The sequence below is a fragment of the Amphiura filiformis genome, chromosome 8 (genome assembly GCF_039555335.1).
Source record: "Amphiura filiformis chromosome 8, Afil_fr2py, whole genome shotgun sequence".
Lineage (NCBI taxonomy): Eukaryota > Metazoa > Echinodermata > Ophiuroidea > Amphilepidida > Amphiuridae > Amphiura > Amphiura filiformis.
This window is the reverse complement of record NC_092635.1, coordinates 13,932,602-13,951,598: the sequence shown is the minus strand read 5'-3', so window position 1 is coordinate 13,951,598 and position 18,997 is coordinate 13,932,602. Positions and strand designations below refer to the sequence as shown.

Below are 18,997 nucleotides of genomic sequence, written 5' to 3'. Positions count from 1 at the left end.
CATTGTCACTTCCGAAGGGGTTGATTGCGTAGAAATCTGATCAAAAGTAAAACAGACAAATACACCATCTCTGATTACTTCATCAGATGATGAAGAAAACAATGATAATATAAATCCTAATCAAAATCCACCACCTGAAAACTCTAATCTCAAAAACTACATTACTAGATCAGGAAGAGAAGTCAAACACCTCAAAAATATAAAGATTATGTTTAAATTTCTATTTCTTAAAAATTATGAGGGGATAGAGAATTACTAATGACCTGTATTCTTTTTCCAGGGTCTTTGATATCAATCTTACTACTTTGACTACTAAGTATATAGTCTGGTGCTGAAACAGGATATTTAGCGTAGTAGTAGCGTCAGCACAATGTTTTTTGGTGTTTTCTATATCTCTGAGACCTACTGGCTCAGAATCTGGGGGGGCAACCTTGGGGTCAAACAGGGTCAACTTTTTCAATTTTTGGCCCCTGTATAATCCTATGGGGTCATTTTGGGGTCATTTATTTCAAAATGCTCAAGGGTGCCAGGGTGGCATCCGCCTGATTCCTTTTGCTAGACAAATAATTTACACCAACTTTCACGAAAATCGGAGCAAATTTAATTTTTGACCCTTATGCAAACTGGAAATTGACCCCTGACCTGTTGCGGCACATTATATTAAACCCCTGAACCAAGGGTCGTATTGAGAAAAAAAATATATTTGTGATCCTTGGGCCTAGACGAATAATTTGATATACCTTGAAGTGATATTTGAACACTTTCAATTTTTGACCCCTGTGGGGTCATTTTGGGGTCATTTATTTCAAAATGCTCAAGGGTGCCAGGGTGGCATCCGCCAGACTCTGAACCAGTAGGTCTCAAAGATACAAAAAAAAACCCACCAAAAAACATTGTGTGCGAACGCTTATTTTAGGTTTTTGACCACAAATAATAAATTAAACTTTCACCAGTAATTTTCAACCAAATTTTTATGACCAATATGTTATAATTGTTTTGGTCATTTGTGAATTGTGAATAGCCAAAAAGTTAACAATGTGAGGAATCTGCAATCAATCAATTTTACAGAAACATTTGGGGTTTTTTTCGGGACGATTTAAGGGGCGTACCATTAGATATAACAGGGGGGCTATGAAGTTACGCTCAGGCAGATATTTTTTTCGCTGCCTTTGGGTGCAATTTTATTTTGTGGGGGCGAAGTTGTCTTTTTTCATTTTTTAAAAATTTTAATGTATACCTTATACAGAGTTGGGAAGGGATTTTTTTTACTCATTTTCATCTCACTAGTACATGTAGGTAAGGTGTATTTTCCGTCTCACTAGCGGACGAAGATTTTTTTCTTCAAAAAACTCCATGTTCAGAGATTCCGAAATGTTTCCCCCACAAAACTCAAATTCAGTCTCCTTAAATCCGCTAATAGGCTAATTCACTACATTATGAGCACCATATTAATGTAAACTCATGGAAAGCAGAAAGCACATTTTTCTCAAACATTCTTTGTCACCATCTGCCGACACACGCCAATAGATATTCAACCCGTATAGTTTGTGCAACCCCTTTCAGATTTGTCTTGGCACTTTATGCCAAGTCTGTAGTATGTTAGCTTATGTTAACATTTCAACAGCTGCCTATTTGGATTTAACATAACATGTTTAACCAGTTACCTGAGATATATGTTCTTAAAGAGCCGTAATAGGTGACCAGGACAGCCAAGCACCAACATAATTATGGATATATGGTATAATAATTATCTGTCACCAATGGCACCCATAAAATTGGACCTAATTGACCTTTTTTTCTTTTTCTAAGAAATAAACTTGTTTACAAGTTGTCAAATTCCTTATACTAGAATGTAAAAAATGTCATTATCCAATTATGAACACACGTAGTTGGGCCGGTCAATGTACAATACAAAATAACTCTTATTCTATAACTGAACTAGAGCGGTTACCGCACCATAGCTGAATCATGGTGCTTTGGCAGTTGTGGTATTATACACACTGTAGGTATTATATATACCCCGGTATATACCCATATAATTCATTCTTTGGGTATACAGGATAGGCCTACTACTGTCACAGGGGTGACATACCTTCTTGGGATTTTGAGATAGACCCAAAATAGGAATATTGACCCAGGTCTTATGAGGAGTGTCACCCCCGGTGGGGAAATTATTTATATTACATGTATATTCTTTACTTACCTAGCTGGGGGGTTTACACCCCCCAGCTAGGTACTGTAATGCTCTCCGATTCTTACCTAGCTGGGGGGTTTACACCCCCCAGCTAGGTACTGTAATGCTCTCCGATTCTTCTTTCTTTCTTTCTTTACCTAGCTGGGGGGTTTTCAACCCCCCGAGCTAGGTACTGTTTTGCTATCGGATCTTTCTGCTTCTTCTGGCAATAACTTCAAAATGCTTCTCCTCCTACATGTTACACCCTACAGTTACGTAGCTTGCACATATGTATCGGCTATATCCAGTTCCCATAGGGTGCAAACAGAATTGGGATCAAAGGTCATTAAAGGGGCATTTCCGGTATATAACCAAATACCTTCAAAATGCTTCTTCTGCCACATATTACATAGCACAATGACGTCACTTACACACGTGCATCGGCTTTACCCAGTGCCCATACCTTGCACACAGAATTGGGGTCAAAGGTCATTAAGGGGGTAAAATCTTACAATTGCCGTATCTCGACATCTGTAAGGGGTGTGGGGCTCAAACTCAGTGACAACAAATCTCATGACAAGGGGAACATTTTACAGGGGTCAGGTCAAAGGTCATGCAAAGGTCAAATTTTAGAAATGCATTTTCTGGACATCTGTGTAAGGGGTACAGGGCTCAAACTCCATGGCAACAAACTTAATGACCAGGGGAATATTTTGGAACACTTTGCAGGGGTCATGTCAACGGTTAACTGGGGTCAAATCATATAATTTCATTTTCTGGATATCTGTATGGGGTATGGGGCTCAAACTCAGTGACAACAAATCTCATGAACAGGGGAACAGTTTGCAGGGGTCAGGTCAAATGTCATGCAGAGGTCAAATTTTTGAAATGCATTTTCTGGACATCTGTAAGAGGTACGGGGCTCAAACACTGTGACAACAAACTTACTGACCAGGGGAACACTTTGGAACGCTGTGCAGGGGTCAGGATAAAGTTTATATGGGTCAAATCTTAGAATTTAATTTTCTGGACATCTGTAAGGAGTATGGGACTCAAACTCGGTGACAATAAACCTCATGACCAGGGGAACATTTTGCAGGGGTCAGATACCTCCAAAACACTAACATGCCCCAGCTAGGTTTGTGGTCTATGACCACCATTTGCCACTAGTTCTTCTTCTTCTTCTGGCAACAAACTTCAAAATGCTTCTCCTCCTACATGTTACACCCTACAATTACGTAACTTTCACATATGTACCGCCTATATCCAGTGCCCATATGGTGCAAACAGAATTGGGATCAAAGGTCATTAAAGGGCATCTTCGGTATATAACCAAATATCTTCAAAATGCTTCTTCTGCCACATATTACATAGCACAATGACGTCACTTACACATGTGCATCGGCTTTACCCAGTGCCCATACCTTGCACACAGAATTGGGGTCAAAGGTCATTAAGGGGGTAAAATCTTACAATTGCATTATCTGGACATCTGTAAAGAGTATGGGGCTCAAACTCAGTGACAACAAATCTCATGACCAGGGGAGCATTTTGCAGGGGTCAGGTCAAAGGTCATGTAGAGGTCAAATTTTCTAAATGCATTTTCTGGACATCTGTTAGGGGTACGGGGCTCAAACTCCACAACAACAAACTTACTGACCTGGGGAACATTTTGGAACACTGTGCAAGGGTCATGTCAAAGGTCATCTGGGGTCAAATCATAGAATTTCATTTTCTGGATATCTGTAAGAGGTACGGGGTTCAAACATGGTGACAACAAACCTCAAGACCAGGGGAACATTATGGAACATCATGCATAGGTCAGGTCAAAGGTCATCTGGGGTCAAATCTTAGAATTGAATTTTTTGGACATCTGTTAGGAGTACGGGACTCAAACTCGGTGAAAACAAACCCCATGACCAGGGGAGCATTTTTGGAACATTTTGTAGGGGTCAGATACCTCCACAACACCAACATGCCCCAGCTAGGTTTGTGGTCTATGACCACCATTTGCCACTAGTTCTTTCTTTCTTCTTCTGGCAACAAAACTTCAAAATGCTTCTCCTCCTACATATTACACCCTACAATTACGTAACTTGCACACATGTATCGGCTATATCCAGTGCCCATAGGGTGCAAACAGAATTGGGATCAAATGTCATTAAAGGGCATTTTCGGTATATAACCAAATATCTTCAAAATGCTTCTTCTGCCACATATTACATAGCACAATGTCGTCACTTACACATGTGCATCGGCTTTACCCAGTGCCCATACCTTGCACACAGAATTGGGGTCAAAGGTCATTAAGGGGGTAAAATCTTACAATTGCATTATCTGGACATCTGTAAGGGGTATGGGGCTCAAACTCATTACAATAAATCTCATGACCAAGGGAACATTTTGCGGGGGTCAGGTCAAAGGTCATGCAGAGGTCAAATTTTAGAAACGCATTTCCTGGACATCTGTAAGGGGTACGGGGCTCAAACTTGGTGACAACAAACTTAATAATCAGGGTAACATGTTGGAACACTTTGCAGGGGTCAGGTCAAAGGTTATCTGGGGTAAAATCTTTATAACTTCATTTTCTGGATATCTGCAAGGGGTATGGGGCTCAAACCCAGTGACAACAAATCTCATGACCAGGGGAACATTTTGCAGGGGTCAGGTCAAAGGTCATGTAGAGGTCAAATTTTCTAAATGCATTTTCTGGACATCTGTTAGGGGTACGGGGCTCAAACTCCATAACAACAAACTTACTGACCTGGGGAACATTTTGGAACACTGTGCAAGGGTCATGTCAAAGGTCATCTGGGGTCAAATCGTAGAATTTCATTTTCTGGATATCTGTAAGAGGTACGGGGCTTAAACATGGTGACAACAAACCTCAAGACCAGGGGAACATTATGGAACATCATGCATAGGTCAGGTTAAAGGTCATCTGGGGTCAAATCTTAGAATTGAATTTTTGGATATCTGTTAGGAGTACGGGACTCAAACTTGGTGAAAACAAACCCCATGACCAGGGGAGCATTTTTGGAACATTTTGTAGGGTCAGATACCTCCACAACACCAACATGCCCCAGCTAGGTTTGTGGTCTATGACCACCATTTGCCACTAGTTTTATCTCTAATCTCCTTCACACAGTGTCATCGCCCCGATATCATTTCATGGCAGAAATCGCCATGGTAGGTTGAATCCACCGCCACGCATGGCCATTTTGTATCGACCTGTTTAATAGTTTTGAGTCGCATAATGGGCCGAAGGACATCTGACTAAGGCTACTGACAATATCCCCTGATTAGGCCGGTGACTGACCTCGCTGTGTGTGAGTCGAGCATGGTACGACATATCTTAATACTATTTACAGAGTGTCCGTCCGTCCGTCCGTCCGTCCGTCCGTCCGTCCGTCCGCGCGCTATCGCGTTCGCGTCCGCGCGGTTCGCGTCCGCGCGGTGCAAGGTCAGGGCAGGTATATCTGGTAATTAGAAATAGGCCTATCACGAGAACCGCCCGACCCGAGAACCGCGAAATCTAGTGTCATATGCTTTTAGACTACCTCCACGATTGGCCTATACACTGCGCTATATAATTCGGCACATATAAATCAGAATTATTGTCAGTTTTTGACTCAAGACGCAAGCTTCTTTCTCAAGACGCAAGCTAACGACTATCATATCTGTTCAAAATATATATTCAAGTGCAAGGAACCATATCTGGTTTCTTTATACGAAATCATTTACGGGAGATATTCATCATTTTCTACCCCGGTATCCAAAGATTTTTGTCTCATATCAAACTCGTGCATAGTACATTCACGTGTATCGATCCCGGGTATTGATTTTAGTATCTCTGCTGACAAAGTAATTATTAGCCAGGCGATGTCGGTGTGCTTCATTTGACATTACATCCTCCTTGGCATTTTGAGATATGAAAAGGGCTCATACGACCAGGGTCTTATGATGAGTGTCAAACCCCGGTGGGGATTTTTTTAAACATATTCTTTATTTTATGACAGAGCTCTTGACCTTCCATAGTGTGCTGTCTGGCCCCAGGGGGGGGGGGCACTCCAACTTTGGAGGTGACGCGTATGTAGGACTGTTAAGACCCCATATTTTTTTACGAACACCACGTTCTGTCACCCGAAGACCCCCTATTTTTTTCATTTGATCTGTCACCCAAAGACCCTTACTTGTTAAATTTTAACAGCAACCTTTATTTATCACTGATTTTGTCACTTATTTTGGAAAAACAAAGAAATTTGAAGCCATTTAGAACTAGAAATTCAATTTTCAAGGTTTCTGTTGCGCTGTTTCGGCTCTCACCCAAAGATTCCATTTAAAAAAAAGGTGATGTTCTCAACCAATGACCCCAAATTTTTTACATTTTGCTCTCACCGAATGCCAAAAATCATGCTCTCACCCATCAATGACCCCATATTTTTTACATTTTGTTCCTTAGTGCAAAAGTGCCAGCCCTACACCTATATCCATCTCAAATTGAAGTGCCCCCCCGGTTCTGGCCATCTATTGCCCCACAGTTTTGTCAGATGTGTATTCTGCAAGTCTGTATGGGAAATCCCAATACATCGGGACATTGTTTATACATTTAATTAAAACAAGTCCAGGCAGGCAATTATTGTCAATCTAAAAAGTTTTTAAACCTGTCATTTAGTAGCCCAATTGGGCAACTTCTGAAGATTTTGAGGGTCAAGTTGGGTCACAACTTTAAAACTATTAGGAGTAGAACCCCCTGTGTTTTTTTAAATTATATTCTTTAATTTTTTTTCTCTTAAATTTTATACTACTGGGGGGGTCATGGCTTTTCGAGATATGTCCAATTTAGACCAACCTGTTAGTCAGTAAGTAACGAAGTAAGTAAGTAACATACACTCATATAGGCTGATACCATTTCATGGTTCAGCAAAAGTAATCTTTTCAAGATTCAATTTATAGAGAGGAAATGCAGCACTAAATCTTATATCAATTTGAATGAGTGCTTAATAACACTAATGACAAAGGGGCTGTGCAATAATTATGAGCCTGGGGGGGTAAAATTTCTGAACGGCCGCCAAAAATCGCTTTCCCCTTCTCGGCCTGCCAAAAATTGCTCCCCCCCCCTCTCGGCCCGCCACAAAATCTTTGCCCCCCCCCCGAACATACCAAATTTTTGGGATCCCAATTTGCAAACCTGAAATGGTCGAGCAGGAAAATTAGCATATTAAAGCTTTTACGTACTGTTTTCCTATGCCTTTTTTGAGCGTTTAATTAAAAAGGCGCCCATGAATGTGTGCCAAAAATTGCTTACCCCCCTTTCGGCTTGCCAAAATCCCCCCCCCCCCCCCAATTTTACCCTCCCCAGGGCTCATAATTATTGCACAGTCCTAATAAGACTTCACCATTATTGAAGTTACATTTGCTAAAGTCATCAACCTTTCAAAAAGAAATCTTATAACATTAACTTTTAACTTATGAAGGAGGATGTGATGATTATGAACATTCCAAATTTGGTGGACGTGATCACCGATAGTGGTCAAGGTCATGTCAAGGTCATCAATATATTGTTGGATTGTCATCGAGCTTAGTGGATGTGATCACAACCGAGTGCCGAAAATGGTCAAGGTCATGTCAAGGTCATCCGAGTATAGATAGTTGGATTGTCATCAAACTTGGTGGATGTGATAACTATCGAGTGCTGAAAATGGTCAAGGTCATGTCAAGGTCATCCGAGTATAGAAAGTTGGATTGTAATCAAACTTGGTGGATGCGATCACCATCGAGTGCCGAAAATGGGCGAGATCATGTCAAGGTCACCACTGTTCAGACTGCCCAAACTATTTCTCCCCCTATCAAAAATGGTCATGGTCATGTCAAGGTCACCCGAGTATAGATAGTTGGATTGTCATCAAACTTGGTGGATACGATCACCATCGAGTGCCGAAAATGGTCGAGGTCATGTCAAGGTCATCATTGGTCAGACTACCAAAACTATCGCTCCCCTTTCGAAAATGGTCAAGGCCATGTCAAGGTTATCCGAGTATAGATAGTTGGATTGTCATCAAACTTGGTGCTGGATGCTTCCTTCCTTCCTTCCTTCCTTTCTTCCTTTCTTTCTTTCTTTCTTAGAACTCCAAGTGTGACCTGAACACAAATATTTGTACACAGCACATGAAAATTTCATTACATGCATGTGGAAGCATGTTAGCGTTAAGAAACTCGGTTCTGGTTCAGTCAAATATGGTACACATTACCACTATAATTGAAAGGTGTTCTCCTATCGAGAATACTCTGTTTTAGATTTGTATGTGAGGTGAAGGTCGGAGTAGTTGTCTTTGAAAATCCAGAATATTATTATTCAGGGTATATTTGGTTTTACACACACTTATGTTTACAACATCTGAACATCAATCTGCCTCAAATCTCTTATGGGTCGAGTTAGTATGTTACATATCTGTTGCCGTTGCCACTTACGGGTCTGCATAAACCGCACATGCTAAATATACACTACTCACATAAAGAAAGTGACATGAAAGAAAGTGGCATGCTATATATCTGTACATCAGTGTACACGATGTGACGAAATATAAGGGCATAAATTCCTTGCCATGTTTACAGGAGTTCATCAAAAATATGTTTACTTTTGAATATTCAATTATTTCAATAGGGATTTCAATTTCTATCAGGAGCTGTGCAATAGTTACCTGCCCCCCCCCCCTTGGACAAAAATTGTACCTTTTAAATAAAACACACTAAAAAGGCAAATGATTATTGCGCAACCCTATGTATAGGATGATTGCAGCAAAAACTCAAAATTACGAAAAATTCCACTTTTTTTCGGCAATTATGCGCAAAATTTGTTGATTTTGCCCCCCTGAAATTCACTTTGCCCCCTCAATATACCCCAAAAAAAAAAATTCCTGGCGCCGCCACTGGATGATTGTGTTTTATGTGATTTTGAACCTATTAATGCATATATTTTTACGTGGAAATAGGTATGTATGTCGACATATGGGTGCAATTACATGATATTATTTTCCTCGCACACGCGAATTTAAATTTTGCTTGTGACTTAAATTCCGCTCGGCTTCCACAACTTGCTCTGCTCTGCTATTTTAAGAGGTCATTCTACCAGGAGGGATTAATCTTTTCGTGTATTATGTATACTCGTTAGGAACATGTATTTCTCTACGCCGCCGTAGTCATGGTATTCAGGCAGACCACGGGCAGACGAAAATACTCCCTGGCAGGGTGGCATCTAAGATATTGGAACGCATAATCAGTGCTAGCGTTGCTGTTGGTACGTTCTCTGGTGGAAAGCTGTGGAACAGGTGGTTAATAGGCCAGTCAAAATATGAAATCACCCACTACTAAATTGCAACAGAATACATTTCACATGCGCCCATCTCACAAAAGCTCACACAAAAACTATTAAAATATTAAGCCTCGAAAATCCAAGTAGTGTAACAGTTCTTAATTTGCATAAATCCAAAATGGCCGCTTATGTTGGGGTGAAATTTCAGAGTTGGACAAATCTTGTTAAAAACCATACCAATGTATTCCGTCATAAGGATTTAGAAACAAGTATAGTTTGACATATCTCCGATGTACAGTTCTTGAGCTATAGGGGAAAGGTCAAATGTCAAAATTTTGATTCTACAGGGGGGCAAAAATTGAAAAATTCTCTGGTTTGTTACCTTGGTAACATGACCAAAAAGATCAAAATCTATTGAGCCCCGTTGACCGTGACCAATTTTATGATGTTTAATATATATGTAACAAAACATCCAAAACAATGCAACTGTTCTCATTATAATTCACTAGTGCCAAAGGAACAATTTAAGATCAATTGGGTGAAAATTTGAGCATTTTTAAAAATGTGATCACCTGCTGACCCAAAAATGTGACCTTTGACCTTTTTGTCTATACTGTATGTCGGAGATAGGTCAAACTATACTTTTTCTGAATCCTTATGATGAGACATTGATATGGTTTTTAACAAGATTTGACTGACTTTTAAATTCCACCCCATGCATAAGCGGCCATTTTGGATTTATGCAAATTAGGCACTGTTCCATTGCTTGGATTTTGATGTGTTATTAAGTATGCTTTTCTGAAATGAATGATGGATTCTGTATTTTTCTTAATTTGACTGGCCTATAAGAAGAACAGCCTGTGAGGATAAAATAATAAAAGTAGTATTTTGTTGTTTTAATAAAAGATTTATTTATCACACACTCGCGAGTGTTATGTTGTGGGTCAAGTATTCGCACAATGTTAGGAAGTTACTATAGTATTGAATACCACTATTGAATACGTTTTAATGTTTTAGCAGAAAGAACTCATTGGAGTGAATACATGACTGCTGGAAACGTAACCAATTTATTGCTCAGGAAAAATTATTTGTGAAATCGGCAGAGGAAGCGTGAATGCTAGGATACGCCTTTTTATCAAACAGAATAACATAAAAGGGTGAAGTAAAAACAACTAATTCCAGTGACGGCAAAAACCATTGGAAACACTGCATGACCGTGATCTTGTGACTGCCTGTGAATTTATTATAAGAAAAAAAAAGTTACTTCTTAAGTTCTTTCTCACAATGGCTTCTCATAATACAAACGACAAAGCAGGACGATATGAGATTCTCAACGGAACACTGCCAGATGAAACATCAACATCAGCAGGGCGGGCAAATATCGACAACGATACCCTTTGTGGGTGTGGTCCTTGCAAACCATCATGGCTACAAGTTATTGTTGGTCCAAAACTGTTCTCAATTAATGCTGGTCTTCTATTTGGTATCTACGTTGGAATGACTTCGTATCTACATAGTATTCTGACTCAAATCGAACGCCAGTTTGAACTGTCAAGCTCTGAAGTCGGTGGTCTTGTGGTCACCAATGATGTTACTATTCTTTGCTTGGTAGTATTTGTGTCTTATTTTGGACATAATAGTCACAGACCACGATGGTTGGGCGGAGGTGGATTAGTCATCGCATTAGGATTGTTATTTTGCAGTATGCCTCATTTTATGTCCGATCCAGTGGACCCTAGTTCGATTCTTGTTGGTGGTGGAACAGGCAGAGGAGCCGCTCGCAATACGGGATTTTGCAAGTCTATGGAAACGTCAGCTAATCTTTATGGATTAGCCAACAAGTCTAACCAGTCTTCTAATGACTCTGAACCTCAAGAGCATGGTGCTAACTACATGAATATGACTCAAGATATGTGTGAAGGAGAGTCATCGAAAGGCCTGGGCTTAGTAAAATGGTTGTTGTTGGGGCAGGTATTGATCGGGACTGGAGCAGCACCAGTGTTTCCTCTCACCATATCTTATCTAGACGACTGTGTCCAAAAACACGAATTAACAACTTACACAGGTAGGCGTGGCACCTATCCCCCGTATATTTATTTTCTCTCTTAGTAAAAAAGTTCAACCCCTCCTCTCTCTCGAGTTAATTTTGCGACCAAAATGACAAAATCAATGTTTTATGGGTTAAATTCGAACTCCGAACTCCAATTTGTTTATCTAACCCGTCAGCAAATCCAATTCCTTTACCTTTGACATGTTTGACAAGAACTTTATTCCTCTACTGCTACATGTAGGGACAAGGCAGATAAATGGGAAATTCATCTGGTGAGGAGCTGTGAGGGACGTCCTGCACGTACATCACAGTACAAATTTGAAAATCAGGCTTTGAATAACAAGAAGATTTCCTGTTACTTTGTTTTGCAAATTAACAACAATACACTTACTATCAATAATACAATTTAGATGAACAAAAAATGTGTCCCTGTGAATAAGGACGGGGGTCGTTGAAGTTGACACTTGTAAATTATGTCCGTCCCTCACAAATTTAATCGTAAAAAGTTTTTTCTCGTAAAAGTTCTTGAATAAATTACAATGATACATTGTCCTAGTTAATAATATAATACAGTACTAGACTAAGGGACATATTTTGAGGCAATTTGAAAATATTCCACTAATTTCAAAATGAAGTCACAATTTGTCCGTCCGTCACACAGAAAATGTCCGTCCCTAAGTTTATGTGCCTTTAAAGGACCACTAGCAGTAAATTCCAGCTGTTTCTTGTATTAATAAGATAGAGAAAAAAAATTAATTTCATAATATATATGTTGCAAGTGTAATTAACACCAAAAGTTAGAAAATATGAAGATGTAACTTTATGTAAGATGTAACTGGTTTGTATAATTTATTGATGTCCATCCCTCACAAGTCAAATTGCGACATTTCGACATCAGTACATGTTTGTCATAGATATTCGCCTTAATAAGAGTTAAATCGGGAGTTAAATACCCATTTAGGGTTAGCAACTATTTTAAACTGTTGTGATTTGGTAGTTCACATCATCTTGCGAATGGTAGTGAGCTTTGGCAAAATTTGCATTGATCATTTCATAGAGAATGTGTAGAAGAATTCAAATATCACATATATATTTTTGTAGGTCCTGTGGTTCTTGAGTTATGTTGTAAAGAGGGCTGAAACAACAACACTTTTGTAAAACATACAACCCATTAACAACAATAAATCAAGCAAGTTTTCAAACTATATGATTTGTAGAATGGACTTTTGCAAAACATGAACTTGTTATTTTTCAATAATACAGTGAGCCAAAGAATTAAGGTACCAGTTATGTTCACCCCTGTATATCCTAAATAAAAACAAATATGTCAAATTAAAACAATACCTGTACTCTTTAGCTCGGATTTAAGACCTTATTTGTTGAAATTGGTTGAGAATTAAAGAAACGGTGATCTAAAACCTAATGAAGAAACTAAATCAAAAGTTGCACTTTTGTGTTCTAATCAATGAAAGCACGACGCTAGTTTTAACGTGCTAATCAATGGAAGCGCAGCGCAAGTTCTCTTGTTCACGAACACTTTGTATACAAATCAATAGGGCATTTAATGCAGCAAACTGCAACTTTTAAATTGGTATCTTCCTTGGGTTTTGGGATCGCCGTGATTTTATTTCTTGAATAATCTCAACGAATGAGGTCTTAAATTCGAGCTAAAAGATGCGGCTATTGGCTGCTCGTTCCAATTATGACATATCTGTGTTTGTTTAGGATATACAGGAGGTGAACATAACTGGCACCTTAATTTTATGGCTTACTGTATATTGATTTAGATCATGTAAATCGATTTGTTGGCTGCTTCGACCATCAATACATCGTGTACCCTTAAAGGGAGTCTCCGGCAATCACAACATCATGCCTTATGAAAGAAAATTAATTTTCAAGCACGAATCAAGTGGTTTAATTTAAAACAAACTCATAGTGACCATAAAAAACGAATAAAAACGTCCGTTTCTCAACACGCGATGTTCAAAATTCCCGGGCGCCGTAATTGTGAGTGCAATTACGTTCCGTGAAGACTGATGACAATTGAGCACAAATAACCATTACGTCATTGGTATTGCACTTAGACAATTTCGACGCGGGAATTTTGAATATCGCGTGTTGAGAGCCGACTGTTTTTATTCGTTCAATATGTTCAATATGAGTTTGTTTTAAATAAAACCACTTGATATGTGCTTGATAATTATTTTTGTTACATATAAGGCATACTGTTGCCGGAGACTCCCTTTAAGTTTAATTGAATGGAAATAAAACTTTTCAGTGCGTCTATTTATCTATTGATTTCAATCGCACCCACTATGTTTACATCATCAATCTGTCTCCAAAAGCAAACATCTGTGATAATTGAAAGGTGTTTATATAACGACATTTCACTGCAATAGGAAAATATAGCACTGCCGAAAAAAGGACGGTATGCTACTAGTAACAAAGTTCATCCCCTCCTCTCTCTCAAAATCAATGTTTTATGGGTTAAATTTGTGGACCTAATCCGACCTATGTCAGGCTAACGCTATGCATCTGATCAGACTGTTTGATTTCGTCGCTTTTCCTACAACTCTTTATTCGTTTCTAAAGTGGACACTTAACACATAAAATGGTGCAAAAGGTGCATTTTAGGGTTTTCTCATATTTAATTTCTTTGACATTTCAGCTTCAATTTGCTTTTTATTTGAAAGAATCGGATATTCGGTCCTCCTTTTATGATTCGTAGAGGTGGACAAGACGTGGACTTGTAATATTTCCCTTTAATACTAATGCACGTATGCAATTTCTTTTGTATTTTATTGTTTTTAGGAGGCAATTTTTACAGATTTGTAGTTAAACTGGTTATTAGAAACACTATTTAATTTTTTTTAAATTGTGTTTTCATTTAACTTTTTTATTTATTATTGCAAATACTTTAGTAGTCAAGCCGTTTTTTTTATTTTTGCGATTTGATTCGATTGAATTTCTAACGTCTAATTTGCATACAGTGTTTCTAAACTTAAAACGCATTATTATTAAAGAAAAATGTTTATATTTCGTGTCATTTTAAACCTTGCAGCCTTTTTCTGCAACGCAATGCCCTATTGCGTTGAAATTTGGCATACACATCACTTAGACATAATGTCTCAACCCTGCTCAAGAGTCTTTTTGATGAAAAAATACGTGTAAACGATGCATTTGCGCATATATTCCCCCCAAAAAAGGTATTTGGCCAAATTTGACAGCCCGGAGAGACCAAAAGAATTTAAAAAGCCGGCTCTTTAGCCGTTTAGATTTACGAAATGGCAACGTATTCGCGACATCTTACAATGTACACCATCCCACTAAATTTGCAGCCTTTCGGAACTTTACTTTAGAAAACCATTTTATGAGTTTATGTTGAGGTAGGGGGCCTATCATAATTCATCTTGTTTATGTTTTTCACAGAGGTCTAACATAAAATTGGTAAACATAATAGACAGCAGCGTATATAGCCAGGGGACAAGAGAGGTCTTGCTCCGTACTTGTCGCCCCGTAGGTAGGGTCGTCGCTAGACCATTTTTCCAAGCTGTCCACAGAATCCCCTTACCGGGTAAAGCGCACGAAAATTTGATAAAGCGCGCGAAAAATTGTGGTTAATTTTGTCCCGGCAGGCCTATTTTGATTCAGCTCACGAGTTTTACCAGGCATCAGAGGAGCTGCCCTAGCACTCATATTTATGATTTACATAATAGAAATGATGGAATTATAAAACTCATTTTTTGAGATTCGTGTTCAAATTCGAGATGAAAAAAAAGGAATTTCGAAGGGACGTCTCGCAGATTTACTCACAGAATGGCTTTACCGAGATAATAGATATCGAGATTGGCATTTTAATACTAAATGGGTCAAAATGGGGTTAATTTTGGGTCTAAAATTGACCAAAAGGAAGATGTAAATCGTAAACTTTTCGTAACATTTCTGTCGCCCTGCCCATGGCTAATCTCCATTGGTGTTGATGAAGGGCGCGGTGGGGAGGGGTGATGGAATGCGCACATTATTTTGTCGATCTTGCAAAATCATTAGTTCTTCGTCCACATCATCTCAACGAGCCTGGCCAACATTAATAGGCCCAATACCGGCAAAATAATGCCTATATCACGAACTTATTGTAGGGTTTTATTCCATCTCTCATATGATGTGGGAGACACCATCTCATACTCTGCCCTCCCTCTACCTCCCCCTCTTCCTCTTCTTTCTTCCTTTCTCTCATCTTCTCTTTTCCCTTTTTTAGGGATCGCCAGAAGGTGTCGCACCTCCCCCCTCCCTGCACGTGCTAAGCAGTGTATGGGGTGAAATTCTACAACTAAATTCTGTGATGTAACTAAACTTAAATGAAGGATTCCTGACCATATAGGAACTTTTTGGGAGGAAAGAGAATTTTCACCTAATGCAAGCCCAAGGCTCGAACTCTCGCCGATCGTATTTTCCCAGCCGGCAACGCAACGCCTTAACCGGTCGGCCATCCCGCCCAGGGGCGTAGCAAGTGCACCAGGGGCCCATGGACAAGGAGCAGTACGGGCCCTTTTAACCGGGGCAAAATTTGGAGGCCCCGAACTCACGTGCCGAGGAGGCCAAGTTTTGGTTTAACTAATGGGGGACCAAGGGGGACTAACATATTTTGTTCAATTCAATTTCAGACTATTTTGGCCCCAGTTCAACATAAATTTTGGTATTTGAATGCGCAATTTTGCCCCATTTTGACCAAAAAACATGCTGTTATTGGAGTTAAAAGAAAGATGCATAAGGCAATTTTGGGGCCCCAAATTTTGTTGCCCTGGACCCGGGCCCATCTGGCCCAATGGTATAAAAATCCGGCCCTGCTCTCCATTATCAGCCCTTATTTAATTTTCGCTTTTGTGCTCGGGGCCCCTGAACCCTCGGGGCCCATGGACTTCGTCCACCCTGTCCCCCGCTTGCTACGCGCCTGATCCCGCCCCTTAGTCGGGAAGTCACCGCACCACATTAAAAACACGCAGGATTTTGTCAATCAGATCAAAGACGTTAAAGCTTCAAGAAATTGAGACCATAACTTCATACGATGTAAGTGCTCTCTTCACTTGTATCCCACCAGACTTTGCCATCAAAGTGGCGAAAGAGTGCCTCAAAAATGATGCCTCTTTACATGAACGCACGAATTGTAGCGTGGATCAAATTGTGGAACTTGTAGTAGAAATTTGTTTGAAAACAACATATTTTTCATACCAAGGCAAATATTACAAACAACAACATGGGTGTGTCATGGGTTCCCCCTGTGTTACCTATAGTTGTAAACGTGTGTATGGAAAGTTTTGAACAAGATCCACTACTCATTACTAATGTACACGGGTGCATCCCACGCCTCTGGCTTTGTTTTGTCGACGACACTTTCGTTGTTTTAGAGCGTATTCAGGAAAAGTTGGAAAACTTCTTTCATCACATCAATGAAATAGATGAGAATATCAAATTCACCCAAGAACTCTGCAAATACAACCCCCTTGTTCATGTTGTTTGATTGTTTTTATTACCATGAAAGGTGACGGCTCCCTATCATCCAAAGTATATAGGAAATCCACGCACACAGATCATTATCTACAATTCGGGTCTCAAAGATCACCATCCTCTCATACGAACTCTCCAGTACAGAGTGTTCACTATCATAAGTGAAAAGATAAAGATAACGATCACATCTAAAAGTCACTCAAAAACTGTGGCTACCCGAATTGGGCATTCTTGAAAGCCAACAAAAAGAAAAGCCACGACAACCAACAAACGAACGGAGATGGTTGACCTACTAAAGCGCGGGCAACGGTACCGTTCATCTCAGGAACCTGGGGTTAAGAAACATCTAAAAGCGTATACGGGATTGCAGGCTCGTTTAAACCAGAAAATACTACCTTTCGTGGAAAACGGGTTAATGTGGACAAGCAACCGAAATAAAAATGTGTGGGTATGGACTTGTGTGTAGAGGCAAAGATTGCACTGAATCCTATGCGGGTGAAACCAAGCAAGCCCTAAAATTCAGAGTCCCCCCCCCCCAAAAAAAAAAACCCACACCCAACAACAACAGATCATTCCATAAACATTGAGGATGCAACCATATAGACAGGGAGGAACAGTGGCACCGGCGAGGCATTAGGGGTACACAACGTATTTTTGGTCGAAGCAATAAAAAAAATGATTTTCATTATTTAAATCAATATATTATTGAAAAATAACACTTTGATGGGTTTTTTTAAACGTGCTTCATTTATTGTTATTGATGAGTTATGTACGCTTTACAAAAGTTTTGTTGTTGTTTCAGCCCTCTTTACAACATAACTCAAGAACCACAACACCTAAAAAGAGTATATCTGTGATAATTGAATTCTTCTACACACTCGCTAGGAAATGATCAATGCAATTTTTTGCCAAAGCTCACTAACATTCGCAAGATGCGTAAACTACCAAATCGCAACATCAAGCCGATCCTATAGCGGTCCGTCACATGACCAGTCCAGCGGGTCAATTGCCTGATGAAGTGTGATGATATCATACGCAACGTAGCAATGTTATAGTAAGGCCAGTATTGTGGTTTAATTCCAAATTTCAAGGTATTTTAGTTGTCACAAGGTAATTTAAATGAATTCAGACCTGGATTTAATACTAAATGAACACATTCATTGGATTTGATTGACTTCTAATTGAATCTAATTTCTGAGTTAATTTACGTTCATTTCATATACCCTTTCCCAGCTTTTATGTTAATCTTCGCAACAATGGGACCCATCGCCGGATTGATGCTTGGTTCTCGGGCTACTTCCCTCTATGTGGACTTCGATCGAGTCGACGCTAATCTTATCCCGGATATTCCTCAGTACGATCCACGATGGCTTGGCGCCTGGTGGCTCGGCTTCCTCGTCTCAGGAGGACTTCTAGTAATTATTGCCATCCCGTTGTTCTTTTATCCCAAACGTATGCCTAAACCAAAGGATGTGGGGAAGCCTGAGAGACTGGATGAAGTAGATAATAATAATGATGAAGGAGACGATGCACTTGGTGATTTATTCAAACACCAGACTGGCAATAGTGATAACATTGGAGTTATCAATGCTATCAGAGGTATGTCAATTATTTATGTATAACTTGCAAAGGGAGAGTCTACGTCCTTAACTAAAACCGTTGCGAGCAATAGTCCCAAGTATCGTTTATTTATTGGTTAATGAACGCGTATTACCATGATTACTTGTTGGGAGAGAAATTAGACAGCATCATGCACGCGCGCTGATGTTAATGCGTCTAATGCAAGTGAGACGCATCAATTAATTAGACATGCATTAATTTCTCGAGCAACAAGTAATATGCGTTTATTAACCTATTTCTTACACGAGAAAAAAAAACACCTAATTTTTCTGTTTTTATAACGAATTATTACTAAAAATGTTGGAAAATAGAAACAAATATATATAAATGCATCAAACTG

The 18,997-nt window shown here is 39.5% G+C and overlaps 1 protein-coding gene across 1 annotated transcript in view; it reads left to right on the top strand.

Moving 5' to 3' along the window:
• Nucleotides 1-10,410: 10,410 nt before the first annotated feature.
• The window catches only part of LOC140159426 (uncharacterized), a 42,991-nt gene continuing 34,404 nt past the window's right edge, over nucleotides 10,411-18,997 (top strand). Inside the window, exons 1-2 of the mRNA XM_072182900.1 lie at nucleotides 10,411-11,550; nucleotides 18,271-18,636. Coding sequence (XP_072039001.1) covers nucleotides 10,770-11,550; nucleotides 18,271-18,636 — 1,147 coding nt within the window. The 5' untranslated portion in view covers nucleotides 10,411-10,769. The remainder of the gene's footprint in view (nucleotides 11,551-18,270; nucleotides 18,637-18,997) is intronic.